General features: G+C 37.7%; 1 protein-coding gene across 4 annotated transcripts in view; it reads left to right on the plus strand.

The window, feature by feature from the left end:
• CPQ (carboxypeptidase Q) overlaps positions 1-24,537 on the plus strand; it is a 514,519-nt gene that overhangs the window by 338,706 nt on the left and 151,276 nt on the right. For all 4 annotated transcript variants that reach the window (XM_057734219.1, XM_057734216.1, XM_057734218.1 and 1 more), the window contains exon 5: positions 8,238-8,349. In XM_057734219.1, coding sequence (XP_057590202.1) covers positions 8,238-8,349 — 112 coding nt within the window. The remainder of the gene's footprint in view (positions 1-8,237; positions 8,350-24,537) is intronic.

A 24,537-nucleotide genomic window follows, 5' to 3' on the forward strand; every position in this document is an offset into this window, starting at 1 on the left:
TATCAGTACCCAACAGCTTCATTAAACAAGGTTTGACAATAAGAAACCAACTCAAGAGGAGCTCAGGTGTTTGCTGTGTTTCCTCTGAACCACCTGAGTGTCAGCAGCCCGGCTCTGTTCTGTAGACCACCTGGTCTGGTCACTGTGGAGGGTGATATTTGTTCAAACATTGTCCCCTTTGTCTGTTCTAGGCAATAGCATGATACATTCAGCAACTGCCTTCTGAAAGCCAAGACTTTGACAGGAATTATGAAACAGATTTCTTGAGAAGTGCCTGCCCACCTGTGTTTAGATTCTAAATTGTGGGAAGATCTTGGCAGCCAGAGTATGGAGGAGATGCTCAGGGAAAAGTCTGTTGAGGTTATGGAGACTTTTCAAAGGACAATCTCCCCCTTTAAAGTGGTTTCAACAAAAGAAGAATTCTTGAAAACTGTCATAGAATATTGGACTAGATGGAACCTTGAAAGATTTTATTTATTCCTTCTCTATTAGCTTTCCTTTTAAGACCTAAGAATGTGTCCTAATTTAGAAACCCTCCAAGGAACTGAATTTTCCATAACCTTTCCCCTGTTAGCCTTTTTTTTTTTTAACTTCTACAAAAGCCTTCCATCAGAAAATTCTTGATCATTTATATGACCCTAAATGCTCACTGCTGCAGCCCAAACCTGGTTCCTTTGCTTTATCTTCTGCTGTTCATATCAGCCACAGAGGGCCTGTCATAGCTGAAGCCCAGTATTACATCACTTCTTGGCTTCTTCTCTAAGGCTAAATAATGAGAGGTTTTTCCTCCTCTTTTTGTAGGTCATCTTTTTCAACTATTTAATGAATTTTGTTGTTAAAAATTTGATCGGGGATTTCCTATGTCTGGAAATGCATTAGGCCTTGAATTGTAGCCCTGATACTCCTCCCTGCTAGCTCTTAAGATACACCAAATAAAATGAGACGAAGAGAATGAAGCAGCTGCAAACAAAACAAAACATCACAAAAGCAAAAAATAAAACCACCAGGTAGTTGTCTTTCTGGGTTTTGAATGAGCAAGATATTTATAAAATGAAGCACGCTTCAAAGGAGGTGAGCATCTCGTTTATTGAAGATTGATTAACAAGGACTTGGTCAGGTTTAGATAAATACCTATATAACTCACAATCTAAAATGCAGACTGTGAAAAGCTAGACATGCCAAGAAGGTAAGGATGAGCCAATACTGGCCCTTTATTAGTACAGTTGGCCCTCTGAGTCTGCAGGTTTCGTATTCACAGAATCAACCAACTGCAGATCAAAAATATTTGCAAAAAATTCCAGAAAGTTCCAAAAAGCCAAACTTGAATTTGCTGCAAGCCAGCAACTATTTACATAGCATTTACATTGTACTAAGCATTATAAATAATCTAGAGGTGATGTAAAGTATATGAGAAGTTGTGCATAAGTCATATGCATACACCATGCCATTTTATATAAGGCACTTGAGCATCCATGGATTTAGGTGTTTGCTAGGGGCCCTGGAACCAAACACTCTGAATATATTGAGAGAGGGATGACTGTATTATCTGCTACATATCTACACCTTCTAGTTAACGTGGGCCTTTGGAGACCATTGAACCATTACATTGCAATAGCTTTCAATATGTTGCTAGATAAAATTATTTTAGATTTTACAATTATATTTGATCTCTAGTTGGTTTTTAGGAAGGGATACATGTTTTAGTAACAAAATTATCATTATAAGTAGATGTATACATTTTCCATGTTTTAGTAACATGTTTTAGTAACAAAATTATCATTGTAAGTAGATGTATACATTTTCCATATTTTTCTTTTGCTTTGCAGCAGGTGAAATAGAATGAGATAAATCTGACCTTAAATGTTTGTTTGAACTCACTTAAAAAATTGTCTTTGATAACTCTTCCTATTGCTAAAGTCATGCAAAAGACTTCAGCATGTATGTACAATCTGAAGAAGAAGAATGAAAGGGTTCCAAGTGTTCTCACTCAGCTTCAGAGAGGGAACACTACCAGTGCCTTAGAAGCCTGCTGTGTGCTCCTCTCTAGTGATTTCCTCCCTCTGCCCTAAACCCATCTGGTGTAAATGCTATCCTGATTTCAGTTTACCATTACTTTGCTTTTTCTTCATGATTTTATCATCTTTGTATGCATTGCTAAAGATTATATTACTTAGCTCACTGAATTTTGAAATTTGTATTATGCAATCATACTCTTTTGTGATTTATTTTGTTCTTGCTTTTTCTTTCATATTTCTTTTTTTATATTCATTTATATGTATTTTCATATGTAGCTAGAGGTCATTTTGACTACTTTATCGTATTCCATTGTATGACTCTACCATAGTTTATCCATTTTACTGTTGATGGACATTTGAGTTGGTTGTAGTTTGAGGCCTTATGATTGTTTGTGAATGACCATTTTCGTATGTGTCTTCAAGAACCCAACTGCCAGAATTCTAAATTGCATCTAAAGTGAAATTGTTGGATAGTGAGTTGTGTTCAACCTAAAAGGATACGCCCAATTGTTTTCCTAAATGATTTTAGCAATTTCCTGCTCCTGCCAGCAGTGGATGAGAATTCCTGTTGTCCAGCATCCTTGCCACAACTTCATATTGTCAGATTTTAAACTTCCTACCAGTTAGATAGATGCAAAGTGGTGTCTTATTGAGGATTTAATTTATGTTTTTAAGGTTGGTCATCTTTTCAAGTGTTTGATGGCCATTCATAATTTCTTTTCTGTGAAATGCCTTTTATGTGAACTCTGTGAATGCCATTTATGTCTTTTTTCCATTTGTCTTTTGGGTTTCTTGCCTTTTTCTGCCTGATTAGTAGGAATTCTTTACATATTTTGAATATAAGCTATTTTTTGGTTGTATATATACTGTAAGTATCTTCTCCCAATTTATAATAACTCCTTTCATTCTATGATTTCTCTTGATAGACATAAAGGCTTCATTTTCATATAGTTGAATGTATGCATTTTTCTTCATGCTTATGCTTTGAAGCTTTGCATTTTTTATGTCTTGTTTTAGACATCTTTCCCTCCCCTCCAAAGACATAAAAATACTTTATTTTCCTACAAAAGTTTTAGTTTCTTACTTCATTTAAGCATTTAGTGCATCTTTAAGTAATACATTGTAGTTTTCATTTTTATCATTTCCATTTGACTTTTTTTACATAGTCATCTCTCTGATGAAGTTCCCTGTCTTTTCCACTAGATCCTTTAACAGATTAATCAGAAAGACAAAGACTTTTTAAGTCCTTATCTTATTGTTTAAATATCTGGGCTCTATATGAGTCTTGTTCTGTTGAATACTCTATTTCCTGATAAAAATTCTTTTTATTTCATGTTTATTTTATACCTCGTAATTTTTTATTGGGTGCTGGATATCATCTGTAAGAGAACAGTAGAGCCTGAGATGAACAGTGTGTATGTTCAACAATGAGAATGCCTCTTCTATCAAACCATTAGTGTGAGGGTGGTTGAGTCAATCTATTTGGAGTTGAGCTAGGTTTGGATTTTATCGTTTCTATTCTTACTTTTGGTGCTCACATACTTTTAGGCTGCTACTAGTCTGTTTTTAATGTAGGGGTTGGGTTGTGGGAGGAGTTTTCCCAGTGCCTTGCTTCACCCTCAGCTTTCAGCAGGCTCCGTGTGTCTGCACCACAGGGGTCTCTCTGGGCCCTTGCCGTTCCCTTGGTTATGAACTGTTACTGCTCTGCTTGTTACTCACTGGAGGCTCCTGGGAGGGACAGGATGGTTTCTTGGTGCTTCTGCCCCTCAGTCTTAGCCAGGCTGTATGTGCCTGAGCTCAAGAGTGGGGCTTTCTCATTTGTTTATTTTTTGTTTTTATTTTCATTACTCTGGGAGGTGGATCAAAAAAGATACTGCCGCAATTTACGTCAAAGAGTGTTCTGCCTAGGTTTTCCTGTGAGTTATGGAAATGAGTCCCATGCCCCTAACCCAGGGGCAGCAGAACTCTTTACATCAGTGAGGAATTCTGGGTGTGGGCAGGTTTCCTGCTGCTGCTAAGGGCCGACAGTTCGTGGGTCCCACTTCTTCTTGGATGAGCGTGTCATCCTCTGCAATTCAGTTCCTCTGGTTGAATTACAACCTCAGATCTCTGATGGGCCTAAAAAAGTTATCATTTTCTAGATTAAACAGATTTCTCTCATCGTTAGGATGGGGGCATCTACGTTTTAGGAGGCTATCTACGTTTTAGGAGGCTATCTACGTTTTAGGAGGAACCTGACTGATCTCCTCTCCCTTACACTGCCCTCTCTATTCCCTTTCGCTGCCTCATTTTTCTTCATAATACTTAAAACTACCATTATGTTATATTTATTATTGCCCATCTCCCTCACCAGAATGTAAATTCCATTAAGGCAGAATATTTGCTTGTTTTGACCATTTCCATGTCTCTGGCACATAGGAGAAACTCAGTAAAAGCTGTTGAATAAATGCATGCATGAATGCCCAAGACCACGACATTTTCTCCAGGATCTTGCATTAGCTTGTTTTTATAAGAAGGTACTTCTTCTGAAGCTGTTCTCTCTCCCTTGTTCTCTGCCATATTTTCCACGTGTCCCATTTCCATTATCTTCTTATTTATCTTTTAATCAAGCAAACCGGTTTGCCTTCAGTGTCTCCATATGCCCCAATGACAGAGAAGTGGGGGCTTTTGTCTACCCTTGATTTAGTGTATCTTTGCTCTCAGACCCACAGCTGGCCTGCAGGTGTTTCTGTGCCACGGTTAGTCTAAATCCTCATCCTCGCAGGCAGTCATCCAGTGCATCTCTGCCCTACTGCAGAAGTTCCCCCCTCCGACCCCCAAACCTGAGTCTTTGGTGGTCAGGGCTGATGTGTGCCTCACAAATAACAAACTCCATTTCAGAGCATCACAGTTCCCATTCTGCTTTTCTGTTTGTTTTGCTGTGGATGCTCTTGGCTTTTGCTGTCATTTTAATAATTTTTACTCTTGACTGCATTTGGAAGAGATGGTGGTGAGAAGGAAGTTGGAGGGCAGGGAATTGGTCAGTGCTCTGCCTGCCTCAGAGAGCAGCACACGAGGGGGAAAGATGAGTGGGGCCCCACTGCTCTGTCGGGTCTAGGCCATGTTGTTGCTCTAAGGGCTCCACATCTGGCAACAGAACCAGTGTATTCTCCTATCTTTCATAAGGTGATCCTTTTTCATAAATCTGGAGTTTATTGTGTCTCTGAGTTATCTGTTTTTGTTTCGTTTGCTTAAATCAGATCCAGATATGTTACAATCAATGTTCATTTCTGCCTGACCCTGACATAAGACATAGTGACTTTGTTATGTTTTGCTGGGTTATCCTTTGTGAGGCTGCATTAAGGCATGCCAGTCAGACACCATGTTGAATGAGACCTCCTGCAATACTATTTTCAAGGTGTAGGTTGAAGCTTTTATGATTAGGAAAATTCGAGTTCCTTAAATATGCTGAATTAGAAGTAGCTTATTGTCATTACCTAGTTTGCAAATCAATTACTACTATCTCATGGTGACCCCCAATATATTCTGTTTTTGTAAAACAGAAACAACAAAAAAAAGTAAAACAAACTCTCATCATCCAAATGGCTTGTAATCGTTCTTCCATATCACTGTGCCAAAGACCTTATCCTATGGGATATCATTTAGTTTCCTATCATTCAGAACCATTTCCATCTTTTAAGTATTAAAGTAATAATTCTAGATTAGAGAACAGAGATAATTTCAGAAAACATAAAGAGGTGTGATTGTAAAACAACTTCAGTTATTCTGAAGGAAGTCTAAAGATTAAAACAATAGGTGCCTTAATTACTCATGTGTTATCTGAGAAAAAAGTGGATTAAAACAGATTTTGACACTTCTTATCCACTGGAGCTTTAAGGTCATTGGGAAGATGGTTCTGAGGATGGTGAGAATGTTGACTAATTGGCTTGTTCATCCCACATGGGATTACACCACTTTTTGAATCAGAATTTCCGGCTCTTGCAACATGTTTTTTTCTTTATTATTATTTTTTCCTTAGAAACAGTCCATTTGGGTTCATTAAATGGCCATTTGTTAGTCTGGGACATTGTACTTGTTTGTGACTACAGTGAAGTCATGGTAAGCTGGGTCTGTCTGGATATACAGAGTGAATGGGAGATCCTGCAGCTGCTCAGTGAAGGAGGCAGTGCAAGGGGTCACTCTGATATTGTAAACCCAGAATCCCACTTTCCCAGAGTCCTGGGCATTTTCATATGAATCATCAAGATTTGTTCAACTTTGGTTTAGTTATTTGCTGTATACTCTATGTAGAATCAATCTGCTGGATTTGGCTTTTTAAAGCTTTTTTATTGAAGTGTAATATTCTCAGAGAGCATGCACAAACCCTAAGTGTATAATGAGCTGACCTTTTACAAACTTGGGTGCACCTGTGTAACCAGTACCGCAGTCAGGAAACAGAACATGAAAATGACCAGCACCCAGCAGCTCAGCTTGTGCCCTCTTCCTGTCGCTGCCCCTCCTCACCATGGGTAACCACTCTCCTGTTTTGCCTGTTTTTCTGTTTTACATAAACAAAATTATACACGATGTATTATTGTGTCTGACTTCTTTTACTCTTCATTATGTTTGTGAGATTCGTGTATTTATTGTATATTGCATTTGTTGATTCACACTGCCGTGCAGTGTCCTATTGATCAATACAGCATACTAGTCATTCTGCTGTTGACAGGCATTTGACTTGTCTTCTTTCGGGAGCAGGGGGTGGGGGGGAGATGGGCGCTGTTATGAATACTCTAGAAACGTTCTACTACGTTCCTTTTGATGAAAGCATTCATACACATCCATTCCTGTTGGATTGTAGCTGGCAATGGAATTGCTGGGTCCTAGGGTGTGTGTATGTTCAGATTTAGTAGATAAGCCAGTTTTCCAGAATGGTCATAAGTATTTATACTCACACTCCATGTATGAGAGTTCCAGTTGCTCCACCTGGTCACCAGTACTTTCTGTCTTTTTCATTTTAGCTATTCCAGTGGATATGTCTTGAATGTGGGTTTAATTTATACTTCCTTGATAATGAACCTGAGCAACTTTTAATATGATCATTAATGATTTGTGTTGATATATCTATTTTTGTGAATTGTCTGTTCAAGTTTTTTGCCCATTTTTCTGTCATTTGACTCTCTTTTTGTTACTATTTCATAGGAGTTCTTTATATAATCTGGATATGGGACCTATGTTGAAAATATGTATTGTAAATATTTTCTTCTCTGTGGGTTGCCTTTTCACTCCTGTAATGGAGTCTTTTGATGAATAAATATTCCTAATATTTTTAAAGTCCAACTTATTATTTTTTCTTTTACGATTTACACTTTTCTTGTCCAGTTTAAGAAATCTTTGCCTACTCTAAGTTGGCAAATCTGTTTTATGCTTTCTTCCAATATCTTTATTTAAATTTGTAATTCATCTGACTTGATATTTGTCTATTGCATGATCTAGAAGTCAAGATACGTACTTTCCATGTGGATATCCTATTAACCCAGCATCATTTTACTTGGTTTTTAACTTGTTGAAAAATATGTCCATAAAATGTAGTTTTATTGAATTTTTCTTTATATTTTCCTGGAGAGAATTACTGACAATTCTTGAAAAAAAATGTAAACCTACAATGATGCAAAATTTATAATATAATCTATAGATTTATTTAACACATAAATTGAGATATTTCTTAGAGGTTCTTCTGTTTAATTAGACTCTAGTTTGTAACTCCAGCATACTCATTTATGCAACACCAGAGTGATTTATAATGCACAAAGCCCAATAATTTAAAACAAATAAATTATTCTCACTTTTTCATTTGAATTCAATTTAGTACATGTTTATTATTTGTCTGCTAGAATTTGGGACAGTTGACAATATGGGTGAAGTTTGAGCTCCATTTTTATGTCATTTAGGTTTTAAGCCACGTAATAAAGTTGTCAAACATCCATCAGTAATAAACATTTTTCTTTAGTGTTCAAAATTATATTAATAAAGAGAAGTACAGGTGAGAAGTTTTATTTCTATTAATGTAATGTCTGTATACCAAGTTTTTCACTAGTAATGACACAGATCTTTTAAGAAGTAAAAATAGAAAAGAAAATATAAAAGTTTCATTTCTGTATTTGGAATGCTGAATGCTTCTTCTTTGATGTCATTCCTGCTTAGTTTTATTTTATTTTTTTCTCTTTTTATTATTTGTTTTAGGTTGTACTGGTCAGTGGACATCTGGACAGCTGGGATGTCGGGCAGGGTGCCATGGATGATGGTGGTGGAGCCTTTATATCATGGGAAGCACTCTCGCTTATTAAAGATCTTGGTAAATATTTAGAAAGTCGTTAACCAATGTGTGAGGGTGTCAGTGGTGACGTGTTTAACTCAACATACAAAATGTTCAACAGATTAGTTGCTGTGGAATGTTCAAAGATCCTCCTGAGGTCTATTATGTTTTTTGTCAGTTGATTCCCAGAAAATAACTAATTTGTCCCCTTAAAGAAGGAAATTTTTATTCATGCTTCTACCAGACAGCCAAGGTATCAAATATGATCAGCCACTGGGGAAAATGAACAAGCAAATAAAACTGTAGCAAATGCAACCACATCAGTTAGAGACTGTGTAAGGAAACCATAAGCAAGTGGAAGGAAAAATCAGCAGCTCCCCCACTTCCTTTTCTTTGTTTATCTTTAAAGACATCATCAAGCTGTTAGCAGAGCTTTACTGCAGTTGTCTTTCCATGATAGAAGTCAAGGAGCCAAAGTAGGCCTGAAGCAATGATTCTCCTGGCCACAATAGGGAATTTAGGATGAAAAATTGGACCTTCCAGGTTAACCTAGACATGAGAAAGATGGACAGGCATAAAAAGGAAGGACTAATTGTGAAAACAGTTTATTTTGATGACCATATTTGCAAACAAAAAACATACATTTCCTCTTTGTGTGCTGGTCAAAAGGTAGCTTTTGAGTGAGGTTAGAAATAATGAAAGAGTCTGAAAGAACAGTTCCATGTCTAAATCAGACAAGTGCTGGTTTTGAAATTGCCTCATCAGCAGAACGTTTTATATTGTAACTGTGGAGTAACCTTGGTTTCAGATGTGATAAATATCAGAATATTCCTTTTGGTGCAGGCATTCCATTGCTTACTTAAGTACACAAGCATTTAGATTCATGCATTTGCTCTGGCTTTTAATGAACCCTTCTAATCCTAAATCAGCCCATTAAATAGTTGTTCATCTTTAGACTACTGAAACAGTCTTGGTTGGGCAAATCTTTAGTGTTTCATTTTGATTTATGTCTTACCTGTGTTTTAAAAATGGAGAAATGGGAAGGTGATTGTGCATTTTTTTAATTTCTAAAGAGGCCAGTGTCTCTCAGCATTGGCACTATTGACACTTGGGTCCAGATAATTCTTTGTTGTGAGGTGTGTCCTGTGCATTGTAGGATATTTAGCCACATTCCTGGCGTCTACCTACTAGATGCCAGTAGCACTATTCTCCGCTATCCCCCAAGTTATGACACCAAAAATGTCTCCAGACATTGCCAAACATCCCCTGGCAGGTTGTGGGGGGAGAAGGTGGCACATAAAATTGCCCCACTAAAATAAGCTAATAAAAAATTTCTAGGAGACCTGAATACAGGATCATTTTTTTTTTAAGTAAAACAAACTAATTGGAAACCTTACATTGTATATACTTACACTTTTATTTTTTTTTAAACCAGGTCATCTCTGAAGTGAGATAATTTTACTTAATAAATTCTTAATTTTTTTATTGGAATATAATTGCTTTACACTCTTATACCAGTTTTTGAGGTACACCAAGGTCAATCATCTGTATTTATACACATATCCCCATATTCCCTCCCTCCCTTGACTCCCCCCCCACCCTCCCCGTCCCAGTCCTCTAAGGCATCATCCATCATCGAGTTGATCTCCCTTTGTTATACAGCAACTTCCCACTGGCTATCTATTTTACAGTTGGTAGTATATATATGTCTGTGCTACTCTCTCACTTCATCTCAGCTTCCCCTTCACCCCCCACCCCCCCAAACCTCGAGTTCTCCAGTCCATTCTCTGCATCTGTGTCCTTATTCTTGTCTTGTCACTGAGTTGATCAGTACCATTTTTAGATTCCGTATATATGAGTTAGCATACAATATTTGTTTTTCTCTTTCTGGCTTACTTCACTCTGTATGACAGACTCTAGGTCTATCAACCTCATTACATATAGCTCCATCTCATTCCTTTTTATAGCTGAGTAATATTCCATTGTATATATATGCCACATCTTCTTTATCCATTCATTTGTTGATGGGCATTTAGTGAAAATGACTGTACTACCCAAAGCAATTTACAGATTCTCTGCAATCCCTATCAAATTACCAATGGCATTTTTCACAGAACTAGAGCAAGAAATCTTACAATTTGTATGGAAACACAAAAGACCCTGAATAGCCAAAGCAATCTTGAGAAGGAAAGACGGAGTTGGTAGAATTAGGCTCCCTGACTTCAAACTATACAAGGCCACAGTGATCAAGACAGTGTGGTACCGGCACAAAAATAGACAGGAAGATCAATGGAATAGAATAGAGAACTCAGAGGTAAACCCAAGCACATATGGGCAGCTTATCTTTGGCAAAGGAGGCAAGAATATACAATGGAAAATGATAGCCTCTTCAATAAGTGGTGCTGGGAAAATTGGACAGCTCCATGTAAAAGAAGGAAATTAGAACACTTCCTAACAGCATACACAAAAATAAACTCAAAATGAATTAAAGGCCTACATGTAAGGCCAGACTCGATAAAACTCCTAGAGGAAAACATAGGCAGAACACTCTATGACATCCATCAAAGCAAGATCCTTTTTGACCCACCTCCTAGAATCATGGAAATAAAATCAAGAATAAACAAATGGGATCTCATGAAACTTAAAAGCTTTTACACAGCAAAAGAAACCGTAAACAAGACTAAAAGGCAACCCTCAGAATGGGAGAAAATACTTGCCAATGGAACAACGGACAAAGGATTAATCTCCAAAATATACAAGCAGCTCATGCAGCTTAATACCAAAAAAGCAAATAACCCAGTCCACAAATGGGCAGAAGACCTAAATAGACATTTCTCCAAAGAAGACATACAGATGGCCAACAAACACATGAAAGGATGTTCATCACTAATTATCAGAGAAATGCAAGTCAAAGCCACAATGAGGTATCACCTCACACCAGTCAGAATGGCCATCATCACAAAATCTAGAAACAACAAATGTTGGAGAGGGTGTGGAGAAAAGGAACTCTCTTGCACTGTTGGTGGGAATGTAAGTTGGTACAGCCACTATGGCAAACAGTTTGGAGGTTCCTTAAAAAACTCAAAATAGAACTACCATATGATCCATTAATCCCACTACTGGGCATATACCCAGAGAAAAGCATAATCCAAAAAGAAACATGTGCCGTAATGTTTATTGCAGCACTATTTACAATAGCCAGGACATGGAAGCAACCTAAATGCCCATCGACAAATATACTTACACTTAACATCGTTGCCATAGTGAGCACCTACTATGTGAAAGCATTTTGTAAAAGCTGGGCATGCAGAGAGGTTTAAAGCATGTCCTCTGTTCTTAAGACCCTTAAAATATAGTTGGAGACATACATATGCACCTATACACATCAGTGAAGACAGTATCAGGTCAGTTTTTAGAATTGGGTAAGGTTTGAGAGAGAGAAATTGTCCAGCAAATAAAACCAAAAAACACTTCAGAGAAGATCTGGGAGACTCCATATGTGAATTCTCTCCTCCTCTTCCCTTAAAAAAAATTATTCCCTTGGCTCTCTGTTCTCTCTGTCCTTAACTTCATTCCAGAATGAAGTGGGTTCTAGAGATGAGGCAGGCAAATGTCAAACGTTTTCCTCTGTTTATAGGGCACAGATATTTATTTTCGAAGTTAGTTTTATTTCAGTGTATCCCAACCAGCTTGACTGGAGGCAGAGTGGTAGGGTAAAAAGAGAACTGGACCCATTTCAATTAGATCTTTAGGTCACTCTGTGCCACACACTACTTTTTTGGCCTCGGGCAGGTCATTTGAACTCTTTGGAGTTCATTTTCTTCATCTCTGTTCAACTGTTAGCTTCCAGAGTATTTTATCTGCTCTAGATTAGGATAAAAATTGTGTCTTCTGTAAGCCTTACATCTTACTTCTTTAGTACTCAGCATGGAATCCTAAATCACTGTTAATTGAGTTGAATTCAATTGCATGAATAAATGTCAAACACCATGCAAAGGTGAACTGAGTATCTTTCTCCAGCTCTGAAAGTACACTGACTTCAGTTGCTTTTGATAGCAAGTAAACAGTCTCCTTCAATTCAGGACTTAACTCTCCTATAGATTTCTGAAAATCTGTGTAAACATATGAATACAACTCTAAAATAAAGAATAATATTTATTTTGAGTGGGTATTAAGAGGCAGCATGGCATACTGTTAAAAAAACACTCTGGAGCCAGACTGCCTGGGTTCAAATCCCAGCTCTGCAACTTACTGGCATGTGGCCCTAAGCAAGTTACTTTGTCTTTCTGTGCGTTTTCTCATCTGTGAATTGGAAATAACAATAATTCCTATCTCGTAAGGTTGCTCTGAGAATTAAATAATGTATTCACATGATGAACTTAAAACAGTGCCTAACCCAACCCAAATATGCAATAAATTTTAAGTTTTATGATTTAATAAGCATGATCTGACAGTACCGTATTTTTTATGTAAGGGAGGAATATATATATATATATATTTTTTTTTTTTTTAAACCCCCACCTGCTTAGTGATTGCTTTGCCTCCTAACTTAATATGTTAATTGTACTGCTGTAACTCCAGGGCCAGCTGTTATGGTATCCCTAAATATCCTTTCCCTTTACTATTGGTCACCATCCCTTGTATAATGAAAATCCACTGACCCCTTACTATTTTCCACTTTAATCCTAAATTTTCAAGGGTCTAAATTTCACCTGGTCACTTTCTGCTTCCACTTCCTGCTTAAGCTGAATGCCCAGAATCCACACTATACCTTATATCCTGCAATTGCACCCACTGAGTCTTACTCTTTAATTTTTTTTTTTATTTTTTTTTTTATTTTATTTTATTTTATTTTTTTTTTTGTGGCACACGGGCTTAGTTGCTCCGCGGCATGTGGGATCTTCCTGGAGCTGGGATCGAACCCGTGACCTCTGCATTGGCAGGCGGATTCTTAACCACTGCGCCACCTAGGAAGCCCCTTACTCTTTAATTTTAAAATTAAAATTAGATTGTGAGTTTCTGCTTGTAGATTGCCTATGTGTTTCAATATGAATAACCGGGTCTAACATGTCACATATGCCTTCTAGATGAAAATTACTGGTAAGCTTGAATAAGAAAGAGCACTTTGGGCCAGAGGCCAAGAGATGGGTTCATAATTATATTACTTAGTTACATTGAGCCCAAACTGTTTAATTGGTGAATTATGAAAGCTGTATGACAATCTCTTTTTCCAAGAAAAGTGAGACTCCTTTTGGCTTCTGTTCCTTGGACAATATATCATGCAGAATGCATGTCAGAGTCCCTCAGTAGGGCTTGTTAATTTGAAATGTTGGTCCAGTGGGACTTTCTGATATTTAGGAATATTGTTCTACGATTCATCCTTCAAGTCTCTTATCCTTTATTCACTTCTTTCACTACTTTCATAGATTCACTCTTTTGCCCAAGCCATCAGCTAAAACCATTTTCAATTAATCTAACAGAAGAGATATTTGTGCTTTGCAGATATAATCAGTCATTCCTGAGTAACTGTCAGCAGAAGGCTATTTGCTGTGAAATGCTATTGAATACTTTTTTGTGTTTGTGGTTTACTGGACTTGAAACTGTTTATTTGAAATATCATTTCCTGGAATGTTCTGGTGTCAGTGGACATAGCCTATGGCCAAAGACGTTATGCTTCAAAATGTTCATTTGGCACTTGAATAGTAAACCACCATCCATCCCCAAATTCTTCCAACTTTACCGTTTTCCATAAAGTTAGAATTTGAACTTTTCAGGCCTAAACAAAGGAAAAAAAATAGTTAACAGTACTACCTGGTTGTTGAAATGTTGGATATATGTAGAACATCTTTTTAGAGAAATATAAACGTGAGCATCTTGACTGTGATTTTTATAGAGCCTGAAGTCTGCATGTTATAAAAATATTTTATTTATGTATTTCTTCACTCATTCATCCAACAGATATTTACCGTGTACTAATTTCAGGTCAGTGTGCCAGATACCTTGTAACAAAGAGGAATGAGACATGCTCCTTGAAGTCTTTGAAGTAATAGACACATTTAATTCAGAAATTGCAATGAAATTGTTATAAGCTCTTTAATTGAAATATGTGCAAATTACTTTGGGCACCTGGTAAAGGGAGGGCCTAGCATGGCTTGGCTGGGTCAGAGCACCTTCACAAAAGTGATATTTGAGCTTTCTTTTAGAAAGATAAATAGAAATTCCTGAGGCAAAAGGGGAACAATGAAGAATTCCCAGCAGATTACAGAGGTTCCAGTCTTGTGTATCATTAAAAATGAGGAGAAAATTGTTGACATTAACAATCATGGGATTGTGGAGGGAAGAGAGGGTTTGTAGAATGTCAGGACATGCTCTTTTTTACCTGATATGCTTATATAACATTAGATTTTTGTGTATTAAGCATGTGTTACTTTAGTAATTAAGAAAAAAAAAAAACCCTCAGAAGCAAAAAAAAAAAAAAAAAAAGAGAGAGAGAAATTCTTGGTATTGCAATCACCATAAACACTTTGTTAATAGGAAATACAGAGCAGAGGTAGGAAGTAGGAAGAGTCATGCAGGAGTCATCAGGCCTTCTAGGCCCAGAAGTGCACCAGGCAGCACAGCTAAGGCTTTGGTGCAGTTAGAGCTTTATGTAGCCATTTGTAATGCAGTAGCTTCCCTCTTAGAGGTGGGGATCCATCCAGGATGAGGGTTTTCTTCTCCAAGGCCCTGGTCAAGCCTCCCTTGGAAAAGTCTCAGGAAGTCCCATCCAGAATAACTGTGTGAGGGAAATGAAAGACTTCCAAGAAATGGAAACCTAAAGGCTGGAGCTAGAGGTAGATAGAGCCTGAAGCCAACATGGGACTACCCCAGATCTAGAAAGGAGATCCCATTAGAAAGGACCTTCTTTTATGGTCAAATAAGTTTGGGAAACTCTCTCTTGGTAATTTCTTTATTAATCAAAAAACATCTGTTGCGAGAGTCTTCCATGACTCGAGTGTGCTTTGGGAAACATTGCTCTGGGGCATTACTGGTGTCGGCAGCAGTGAGGAAGAATCCAAGAATGCTTGCTGAGGTACATTTCATGGAACTGAGTACAAATAGCCTTGGACTTATTTTAATTCTAGATTTTATACGCTGTCTTTGGGCTCTTGTGGTTGCCAGAATATTGACAAGATGGAACCAAGTGATGTTTTCTTAATTGGCATGGTAGAAATTATATTACTTTTTTTTAAGCTCTTTATTGGAATATAATTGCTTTACACTCTTGTACCAGCTTTTGAGGTACACCAAAGTCAATCAGCTGTATTTATACATACGTCCCCATATGCCCTCCCTCCTATGACTCCCTCCCACCCTCCCTGTCTTGGCCCTCTAAGGCATCACCCATCATTGAGTTGATCTCCCTTTGTTATATGGCAACTTCCCACTAGCTATCTATTTTACAGTTGGTAGTGTATATATGTCTATGCTACTCTCTCACTTCGTCCCAGCTTCCCCTTCGAACCCACCACCCCAACCCCATGTCCTCCAGTCAGTTCTCTGCATCTGCATCCTTATTCTTGCCCAGTCACTGGGTTCATCACTACCATTTTTTTTTTTTTTTTTTTTAGATTCCGTATATATGAGATAGCATACAATATTTGTTTTTCTCCTTCTGGCTTACTTCACTCTGTATGACAGTCTCTAGGTCTATCCGCCTCATTACATATAGCTCCATTTCATTCCTTTTTATGGCTGAGTAATATTCCACTGTATACACACGCCACATCTTCTTTATCCATTCATCCATTGAAGGGCATTTAGATTGCTTCCATGTCCTGGCTATTGTAAATAGTGTCGCAGTGAACATTATGGTACATGTTTGTTTTTGGATTATGCTTTTCTCTGGGTATATGCCCAGTAGTGGGATTGCTGGATCATTTGGTAGTTCCATTTTTAGTGTTTTAAGGAACCTCCAAACTGTTTTCCATAATGGCTGTACCAACTTTACATTCCCACCAACAGTGCAGGAGAGTTCCCTTTTCTCCATACCCTCTCCAACATTTGTTGTTTCTAGATTTTGTGATGATGGCCATTCTGACGGGTGTGAGGTGATACCTCACTGTGGCTTTGACTTGCATTTCTCTAATGATTAGTGATGTTGAGCATCTTTTCATGTATTTGTTGACCATCTGCATGTCTTCTTTGGAGAAATGTCTATTTAGGTCTTCTGCCCATTTGTGGATTGGGTTATTTGCTTTTTTGGTATTAAGCTGCATGAGCTGCTTGTATATTCTGGAGATTAATCCTTTGTTGTTTCGTTGGCAAGTATTTTCTCCCATTCTGAGAGCTGCCTTCTTGTCTTGTTTATGGTTTCTTTTGCTGTGCAAAAGCTTTTAAGTTTCATGAGGTCCCGTTAGTTTATTCTTGATTTTATTTCCATGATTCTAGGAGATGGGTCAAAAAGGATCTTGCTTTGATGGATGTCATAGAGTGTTCTGCCTATGTTTTCCTCTAGGAGTTTTATCGTGTCTGACCTTACATGTAGGTCTTTAATCCATTTTGAGTTTATTTTTGTGTATGCTGTTAGGAAGTGTTCTAATTTCATTCTTTGACATGTTGCTTTCCAATTTTCCCAGCACCACTTATTGAAGAGGCTGTCCTTTTTCCATTGTATATTCTTGCCTCCTTTGTCAAAGATAAGGTGCCCATATGTGCTTGGGCTTACCTCCGAGTTCTCTATTCTATTCCATTGATCTTCCTTTCTATTTTTGTGCCAGTACCATACTGTCTTGACCACTGTGGCCTTATATTATAGTTGGAAGTCAGGGAGCCTAATTCCACCAACTCCATCTTTCCTGCTCAAGATTGCTTTGGCTATTTGGGGTCTTTTGCGTTTCCATACAGATTGTAAGATTTCTTGTTCTACTTATTTGAAAAATGCCATTGGTAATTTGATAGGGAGTGTGTTGAATCTGTAAATTGTTTTGGGTAGTATAGTCATTTTCATAGTGTTGAATCTTCCAATCCAAGAACATGGTATGTCTCTCCATCTGTTTGTATCATCTTTGACTTCTTTCATGAGTGTCTTATAGTTTTCTGCATACAGATCTTTTGCCTCCTTAGGCAGGTTTATTGCTAGGTATTTTATTCTTTTTGTTGCAGTGGTAAATGGGAGAGTTTCCTTAATTTCTCTTTCTGCTCTTTCATTGTTAGTGTATAGGAATGCAAGATATATTTGTGCATTAATTTTGTATCCTGCTACTTTACTAAATTCATCAATTAGTGCTAGCAGTTTTCTGGTAGAGTCTTTAGGGTTTTCTATGTATAATATCATGACATCTGCAAAGAGTGACAATTTTACTTCTTTTCCAATTGGAATCCTTTTATTTCATTTTCTTCTCTGATTGCTGTGGCTAATACTTCCAAAAATATGTTTAATAATAGTGGTGACAGTGAGCACCCTTGTCTTGTTCCTGTTCTTAGAGGGAATTCTTTCAGTTTTTCACCATTTAGAATGATGTTGGCTTTTGGTTTTTCATATATGGCTTTTATTATGTTGAGGTAATTTCCTTCTGTGCCCATTTTCTGGTGAGTTTTTATCATAAATGGATGTTGAATTTTGTCAAAAGCTTTTCCCACATCTATTGAGATTCTCATATGGTTTTTATCCTTCAATTTGTTGATATGATGTATCACATTGATGGATTTGTGTGTATTGAAGAATCCTTGCATTCCAGGGATAAACTGCACTTGATCATGGTGTATGATTTTCTTAATGTGCTGTTGGATTCTGTTAGCTAGTATTTTGTGGAGGATTTTGCATCTATATTCATCAGTGATATTGGCCTGTAATTTTCTTTTTGTGTGACATCTTTGCCTGGTTTTGGTATCAGGGTGATGGTGGCCTCGTAGAATGAGTTTGGGAGTGTTCCTCCTTCTGCAATATTTTGGAAGAGTTTGAGAAGGATAGGTGTTAGCTCCTTTCGAAATGTTTGATGGAATTTGCGTGTGAATTCATCTGGCCCTGGGCTTTTATTTGTTGGGAGATTTTTAATGACAGTCTCAATTTCTGTACTTGTGATTGGTCTGTTCATATGTTCTATTTCTCCCTGGTTCAGTCTTGGAAGGTTGTACTTTTCTAAGAATGTATCCATTTCTTCCAGGTTATCCAATTTATTGGCATATAGTTGCTTGTAGTAGTCTCTCATGATCTTTTGTATTTCTGTGGTGTCCGTTGTGGCTTCTCCTTTTTCATTTCTAATTCTCTTGATTTGCATCTTCTCCCTTTTTTTCCTGATGAGTCTGGCTAATGATTTTTCAATTTTGTTAATCTTCTCAAAGAACCAGCTTTTAGTTTCATTATTCTTTGCTATTGTTTCCTTCCTTTCTTTTTCATTTATTTCTGCTCTGATCTTTATGATTTCTTTCCTTCTTCTCACTTTGGGGTTTCTTTGTTCTACTTTCTCTGATTGTTTTAGGTGTAAGTTTAGGTTGCTTATTTGCTATTTTTTTTGTTTTTTGAGGTAAGAGTGTGTTGTTATAAACTTCCCTCTTAGAACTGCTTTTGCTGTGTCCCATAGGTTTTGGGTCATTGTGTTTTCATTGTCATTTGTTTCTAGATATTTTTTGATTTCCTCTTTGATTTCTTTAGTGATTTCTTGGTTGTTTAATAGTGTATCGTTTAGTCTCCATGTGTTTGTATTTTTTATAGTTTTTTTCCTGTAATTGATATCTAGTCTCATGTCATTGTGGTTGGAGAAGATACTTGATATGATTTCAGTTTTCTTGAATTTACCAAGGCTTGATTTGTGACCCAGAATGTGATCTATCCTGGAAAATGTTCCGTGTGCACTTGAGAAGAAAGTGTATTCTGTCGTTTTTGGATGGAATGTCCTATAAATATCAATTAAGTCGTGATGGTCTAATGTGTCATTTAAAGCTTGTGTGTCCTTATTTATTTTCTGTTTGGATGATCTGTCCATTGATGTAAGTGGGGTGTTAAATTCTCCTATGATTATTGTGTTACTGTCAATGTCCCCTTTTATGGCTGTTAGCATTTGCCTTATGTCTTGAGGTGCTCCTATGTTGGGTGCATAGATATTTACAATTGTGATATGTTCTTCTTGGATGGATCCCTTGATCATTATGTAGTGTCCTTCCTTGTCTCTTTTAATAGTCTTTAAGGTCTAATTTGTCTGATATGAGTAATGCTACTCCAGCTTTATTCTGACTTCCATTTGCATGGAATATCTTTTTCCATCCCCTTACTTTCAGTCTATATGTGTCCCTAGGTCTGAAGTGGGTTTCTTGTAGGCAGCATATAGATAGGTCTTATTTTTGTTCCATTCAGCCAATTTGTGTCTTTTGGTTGGAGCATTTAATCCATTTACATTTAAGGTGATTATTGACATGTGTGTTCCTATTACCATTTTCTTAATTGTTTTGGGTTTGTTTTTGTAGGTCTTTTCCTTTTCTTGTGTTTCCTACTTAGAAAAGTTCCTTTAGCAATTGTTGTAAGGCTGGTTGGTGGTGCTGAATTCTCTTAACTTTTGCTTGTCTGTAAAGCCTTTGATTTCTCCTTCGAATCTGAATGACATTCTTTCTGGGTAGAGTATTCTTGGCTGTAAGTTTTTGTCTTTCAGGATTTTCAGTATATCCTGCCATTCCCTTCTGGCCTGCAGAGTTTCTGCAAATAGATCAGCTGTTATCCTTATGGGTTTCCCCTTATATGTTATTTGTTGTTTTTCTCTTGCTGCTTTTAATATTTTTTCTTCATGTTTAATTTTCATTAGTTTGATTAATATGTGCCTCGGTGTATTTCTCCTTGGGTTTATTCTGTATGGGACTCTCTGCGCTTCTTGGACGTGATTATTTCCTTTCCCATGTTCGAGAAGTTTTCCCCTATAACTTCTTGAAATATTTTCTCAGACCCTTTCTTTTTTTCTCCTTCTTCTGGGATGCCTATGATTTGAATGTTGGTGTGCTTAATGTTGTCACCAAGGTCTCTGAGACTGTCTTCCATTCTTTTGATTCTTTTATCTCTTTCCTGCTCTGTGGCAGTGATTTCCCCCATTCTATCTTCCAACTCACTTATTCGTTCTTCTGCCTCAGTTATTCTGCTGTTTATACCATCTAGACTAGTTTTAATTCTGGTTATTGTGTTGTCCATTACTGTTTGTTTGCTCTTTAGTTCTTCTGAGTCCTTATTAACTTTTTATTGTACTTTCTGTATTTTGTTATCGAGATATTGGATCATCTTTACTAACATTACTCTGAATTCTTTTTCAGGCAATTTTCCTATTTCCTCTTCATTTATTTGGTCTTGTGGGATTTTTCCTGCTCCTTTGCCAGCATGGTGTTTCTTTGTTTTCTCATTTTGTCTAATTTATAGGATTTACTGTCTCCTTTGCCTATGCTGCCTGGTAGTAATTCCTCTTGTTTCTGCCCTCTGCCCCCTGTGGTGGGGTTTGTCCAGTGTCTTGAGTGGGCCTCCTGGTTTGGGGGTCAGGTGTCTGCCTTCTGGTGTGTAGCTCTGTGTCTTTTCTCTCTGATGAGCAGGGCCGTGTCAGGACGTGTGTTTTAGGGTATCTGTGAGGTTAATATGGCTTTAGGTAGTCTGTGTGCTGATGGGCGAGTTTGTGTTCCTCTCTGGTTTGTAGTTTGGTGTGAGGTGTCCAGCACTGGCAGTTGCAGACAGTCGGACAAAGCTGAGTCTTAGACCCTGATACAGGACTCCGTGAGAAATCTCTGCAGTTAATCTTCCCTTTGTCTGAGGACTCCCTAGTAGTCTAGCATCCTGGATTCAGTGCTCCCTCACCAGAGCCTCCTACTTGACTTCTGATGGAGTAGTCCAGACTTCAGAGGTTGCTTGTCCCAGTTCTGTCAGGATCTTTGCAGTCCTTTCTGGTGTCCTAGGTCTTCTGCTGGTGTTCAGCTGGTTCTCTTTGGGAATTATTGTGTCTTTTCGTGTATTCCTGATGCTTCTGTGGAGAAGGATGCATTCCACATCCTTCTCTATATTACTTCTTGAATAGCATTTGTACCCATCCAAATACAGAGTTCACCCAACAAGTAACTTCATTTCTGCACTATCTGAGCCTATTTTATTAAGATAAATGTAGTATTATTGGAAATGTTTGACATATGCTAAAGGCTCTCTCTGCCAGGTTTTTCTATGACCCCAAATGCATCAGAGTTTGGTAGGACTTATTTTTTCTAGAGGGAATTTTTATTTTAAAACATTCTACAAACTCTTCCCTGCTCCCATTTTGTATGCTTTTCCTCCACAATTATTTTGTGAATACCAGAAGGGAGACTTACAGCCCTTTGAAAGATTTCCTATTAAAATCACCCTGATACCTTTAGGAAATAATATGTCTGCTTCGGGAATTTTCTAAGAAATTAACTTAGTTCAAGTCTTAGAAAAAAAATGTTTTCCCCAACATTGAATTTTATTTTTATTAATCTGGATTTTAATTTGTAGATGATTGTCTGCCTTTTTGTAATGAACAAATTTTGGTCTTGACTTTTTATGATTATATTTAGTGATGCAAATACCTAGAACAATGGAGGAATTAGAAGCTAAGAATTTGCTTGCTGCTTCTCTTTTTTCTAATTGCTAAAAGTAGGTTTTTTTGTCAGGGGGCATTTGTGGCTCCTTCTCATTGTCTTTAGAGGATGATTGTCTCATTTTTTATTCAGATATATTATTTCCTATAGTGGCAAGTTATATAGTGTCTGGCTTTACCTTAAGACCAGTGGCAGATACATATTTTTTTGGTTGGGAATTTCTGAGCACTTTTCTTGAGGTTTGAACGCATTGATAAGTTTCACTAAAACACTTTGCAACTTTATATCTCATTCAGCTAACATAGACATTTCCACTGGTGTGTGTAAAAAAACAAACTGTGTGTAGATTGCTCTTCCAAATATGTGATGAGATAAAGTAAGATTTGTTAAAAATGAATCACTTAGAATGTGTTCTACCTTTTAGTTTGGGTGTGGTAGGGGAGATCCTGCAGTCCTTTTAAAGCCTAGACTACATGAATATTGCTGTTATTATTTTATTATTTAGCCAAAGTATACCATTTCTGTGTGAATGGAGAGAAGACCCAGGCCCAGTGGCATTCAGCATTGTGACTAATTCCTTCCTGTCTGACAGAATCTGGAGGGGTGGCAGATGAATGTTGTGAGAGGAAGGGTCTCAAGGGGCCCCTCTGTCCATAGCATGCTCAGCTTCCTCCCCCACATCTGCTTTGATTTGGCCTGTATGCCTTAGAAAGTTAAGAAATGTGGTGTTGGTAAAGGAAACGGAAGCTTTAAAAGTTGCTACTATTTATCCTGGAGAAGAAAGGCTATGGAAAGATGTAATAATGGTATCTTTAATGCCCCAGTGGATTTCTTCCCACTCAAGAATAGGATCCATATAAGTCCAGGGCAGGGCTGTGTCGAAAATGTAGGCTACCTCATTAAAACTGTAGCATCACAGTATTACGCAACTTGGCTCACAAGAGATCTCCTATTTCTATAATACATATTGAACACCCACTTCATGTCCGACAAGTAAAATGGATAAGATACAGAGATCCTTCCATCAAAGAGCTCACAGTCAGGCATCAGTAGCTTCACATGGACAGAGACATTTGAGCTAAGCCTTGAATGGGTGGGAGCCAGGAGAAGAAAGGACAAAATTAGAGCTCATGAAAGTACATAGTTTAAGGAGTGGAGGATGTTTTTGTAAATCTAGAACAATAGGTGAGTGAGGAGTGGTGGGAAATTAGCAAATGAAGGTCAGTTTGTAAAGGACATTGGATACAAAGTTCAGCTTTGGAGTTGGTGCTACAGGCAGTAGGAGCTGTTGAAGATTTTAAGCATGGGATTGACTTCTAAAGATAGTGGGTAGGCTATCCTTTTCAGTTGTAAGGAAGCGGGGTGAATAGAATGGAAACACAGGAAAGTGGAGTGGGGAGATTCCAGCCATACAGAGCCTGGAGAACCACAGATTTGGAGTCCCTAAGCAAATTTTATTTGCCATGTGGCTGACAAGCCAGCTTCTACCTCTCTATGCTAAATATACCAAAGAGGAAGTGATGGGGTTTCCAAGGATGCTGTGTTCTTCGCCTACACACTTCTCTGCATCATGTTAATGCTGCATTTTGCAAAAGCTGTGGTCTGCTCAGCTTAGAATGAATTCTGTTCCAATAAATGTGCCTATAAACAAGGGTCTGCAAACAAAGAAACAAGAAAATATAATATGAACATCTGATTGGACCTTTATGGTTAGCTGCATTGTTTTTCATAGTCCTGGGAGATAAGGATTTAGTTTAGTTCATTTTTAGGCACACCAACCCTGTGAACATCCTCAAAATTAAGCTCTAGGAGTAAAGAGTTTCTATTGGGTGTGTGACAGAAATGATAAGCTAAATAAAGTATTAAATGAAGTTGACTATTGTAAGATTACTTGTTTGTAATCCTGCTAATGCCATCCTCACATTGGGTGAATCATCAGTGATGAACTTATGCTCCGCCCATATTCTTGCTTGACACCAGCACCTCCAGACTGTACCATGTGACCCAGATCTCATGGGCTTTTTAACCCATGAACTCCTCCTTCTTTAGCCCCTAAATAACTCAAAATCTGTAGGCAAATGAGAAGCAGCATGGATAGTAGAAGCATACACTCCATGTTAGAGTATCTTTGGTTCAAATCCTTGGTAGCTGTATTACGTTGGACAAATTATTTAACCATTTAAATCTCAGTTTCCTCTTCCTTACAGTAGGAGCAATTTATCTTGAATTGTTATACAATGATTTGAAACAATTTAGACAGTATCTGACCCCTACTAGATTATCAGTAATAATAATTAGTATTATTAGATGCTAATTGCCAAAACAGTAAGGGTGGGTATTCCAGCAGAGAGTATAATCTCAGGATCGACTTTGTCTCTCAAGGATTGATGTCTATCTCTTTGCACAGTTGGGCTTGGTCAGGGCCATCTGGAAAGCAGAGAAGCTCTCATAATAGAAGAACGGTAGCTTGTTCCAATGAGCCAGACTCACAAACCATCACCCCAGTGTAGCCACCATCCAACAGTATATAAATCTGATTCTCTCCTCATTGCTGTAGTGAAGGGCACTTAATAGATGCTTCAGAAATGTAACATGGAATTAAAGTAACACTTACAGGATATGGGAAAGGAGATCTTCATCTTCTTCGTCCCCTTTTCTCTCTCTGCCGATATCCTT

This window comes from Hippopotamus amphibius, chromosome 5 (assembly GCF_030028045.1).
Source record: "Hippopotamus amphibius kiboko isolate mHipAmp2 chromosome 5, mHipAmp2.hap2, whole genome shotgun sequence".
Taxonomy (NCBI): domain Eukaryota; kingdom Metazoa; phylum Chordata; class Mammalia; order Artiodactyla; family Hippopotamidae; genus Hippopotamus; species Hippopotamus amphibius.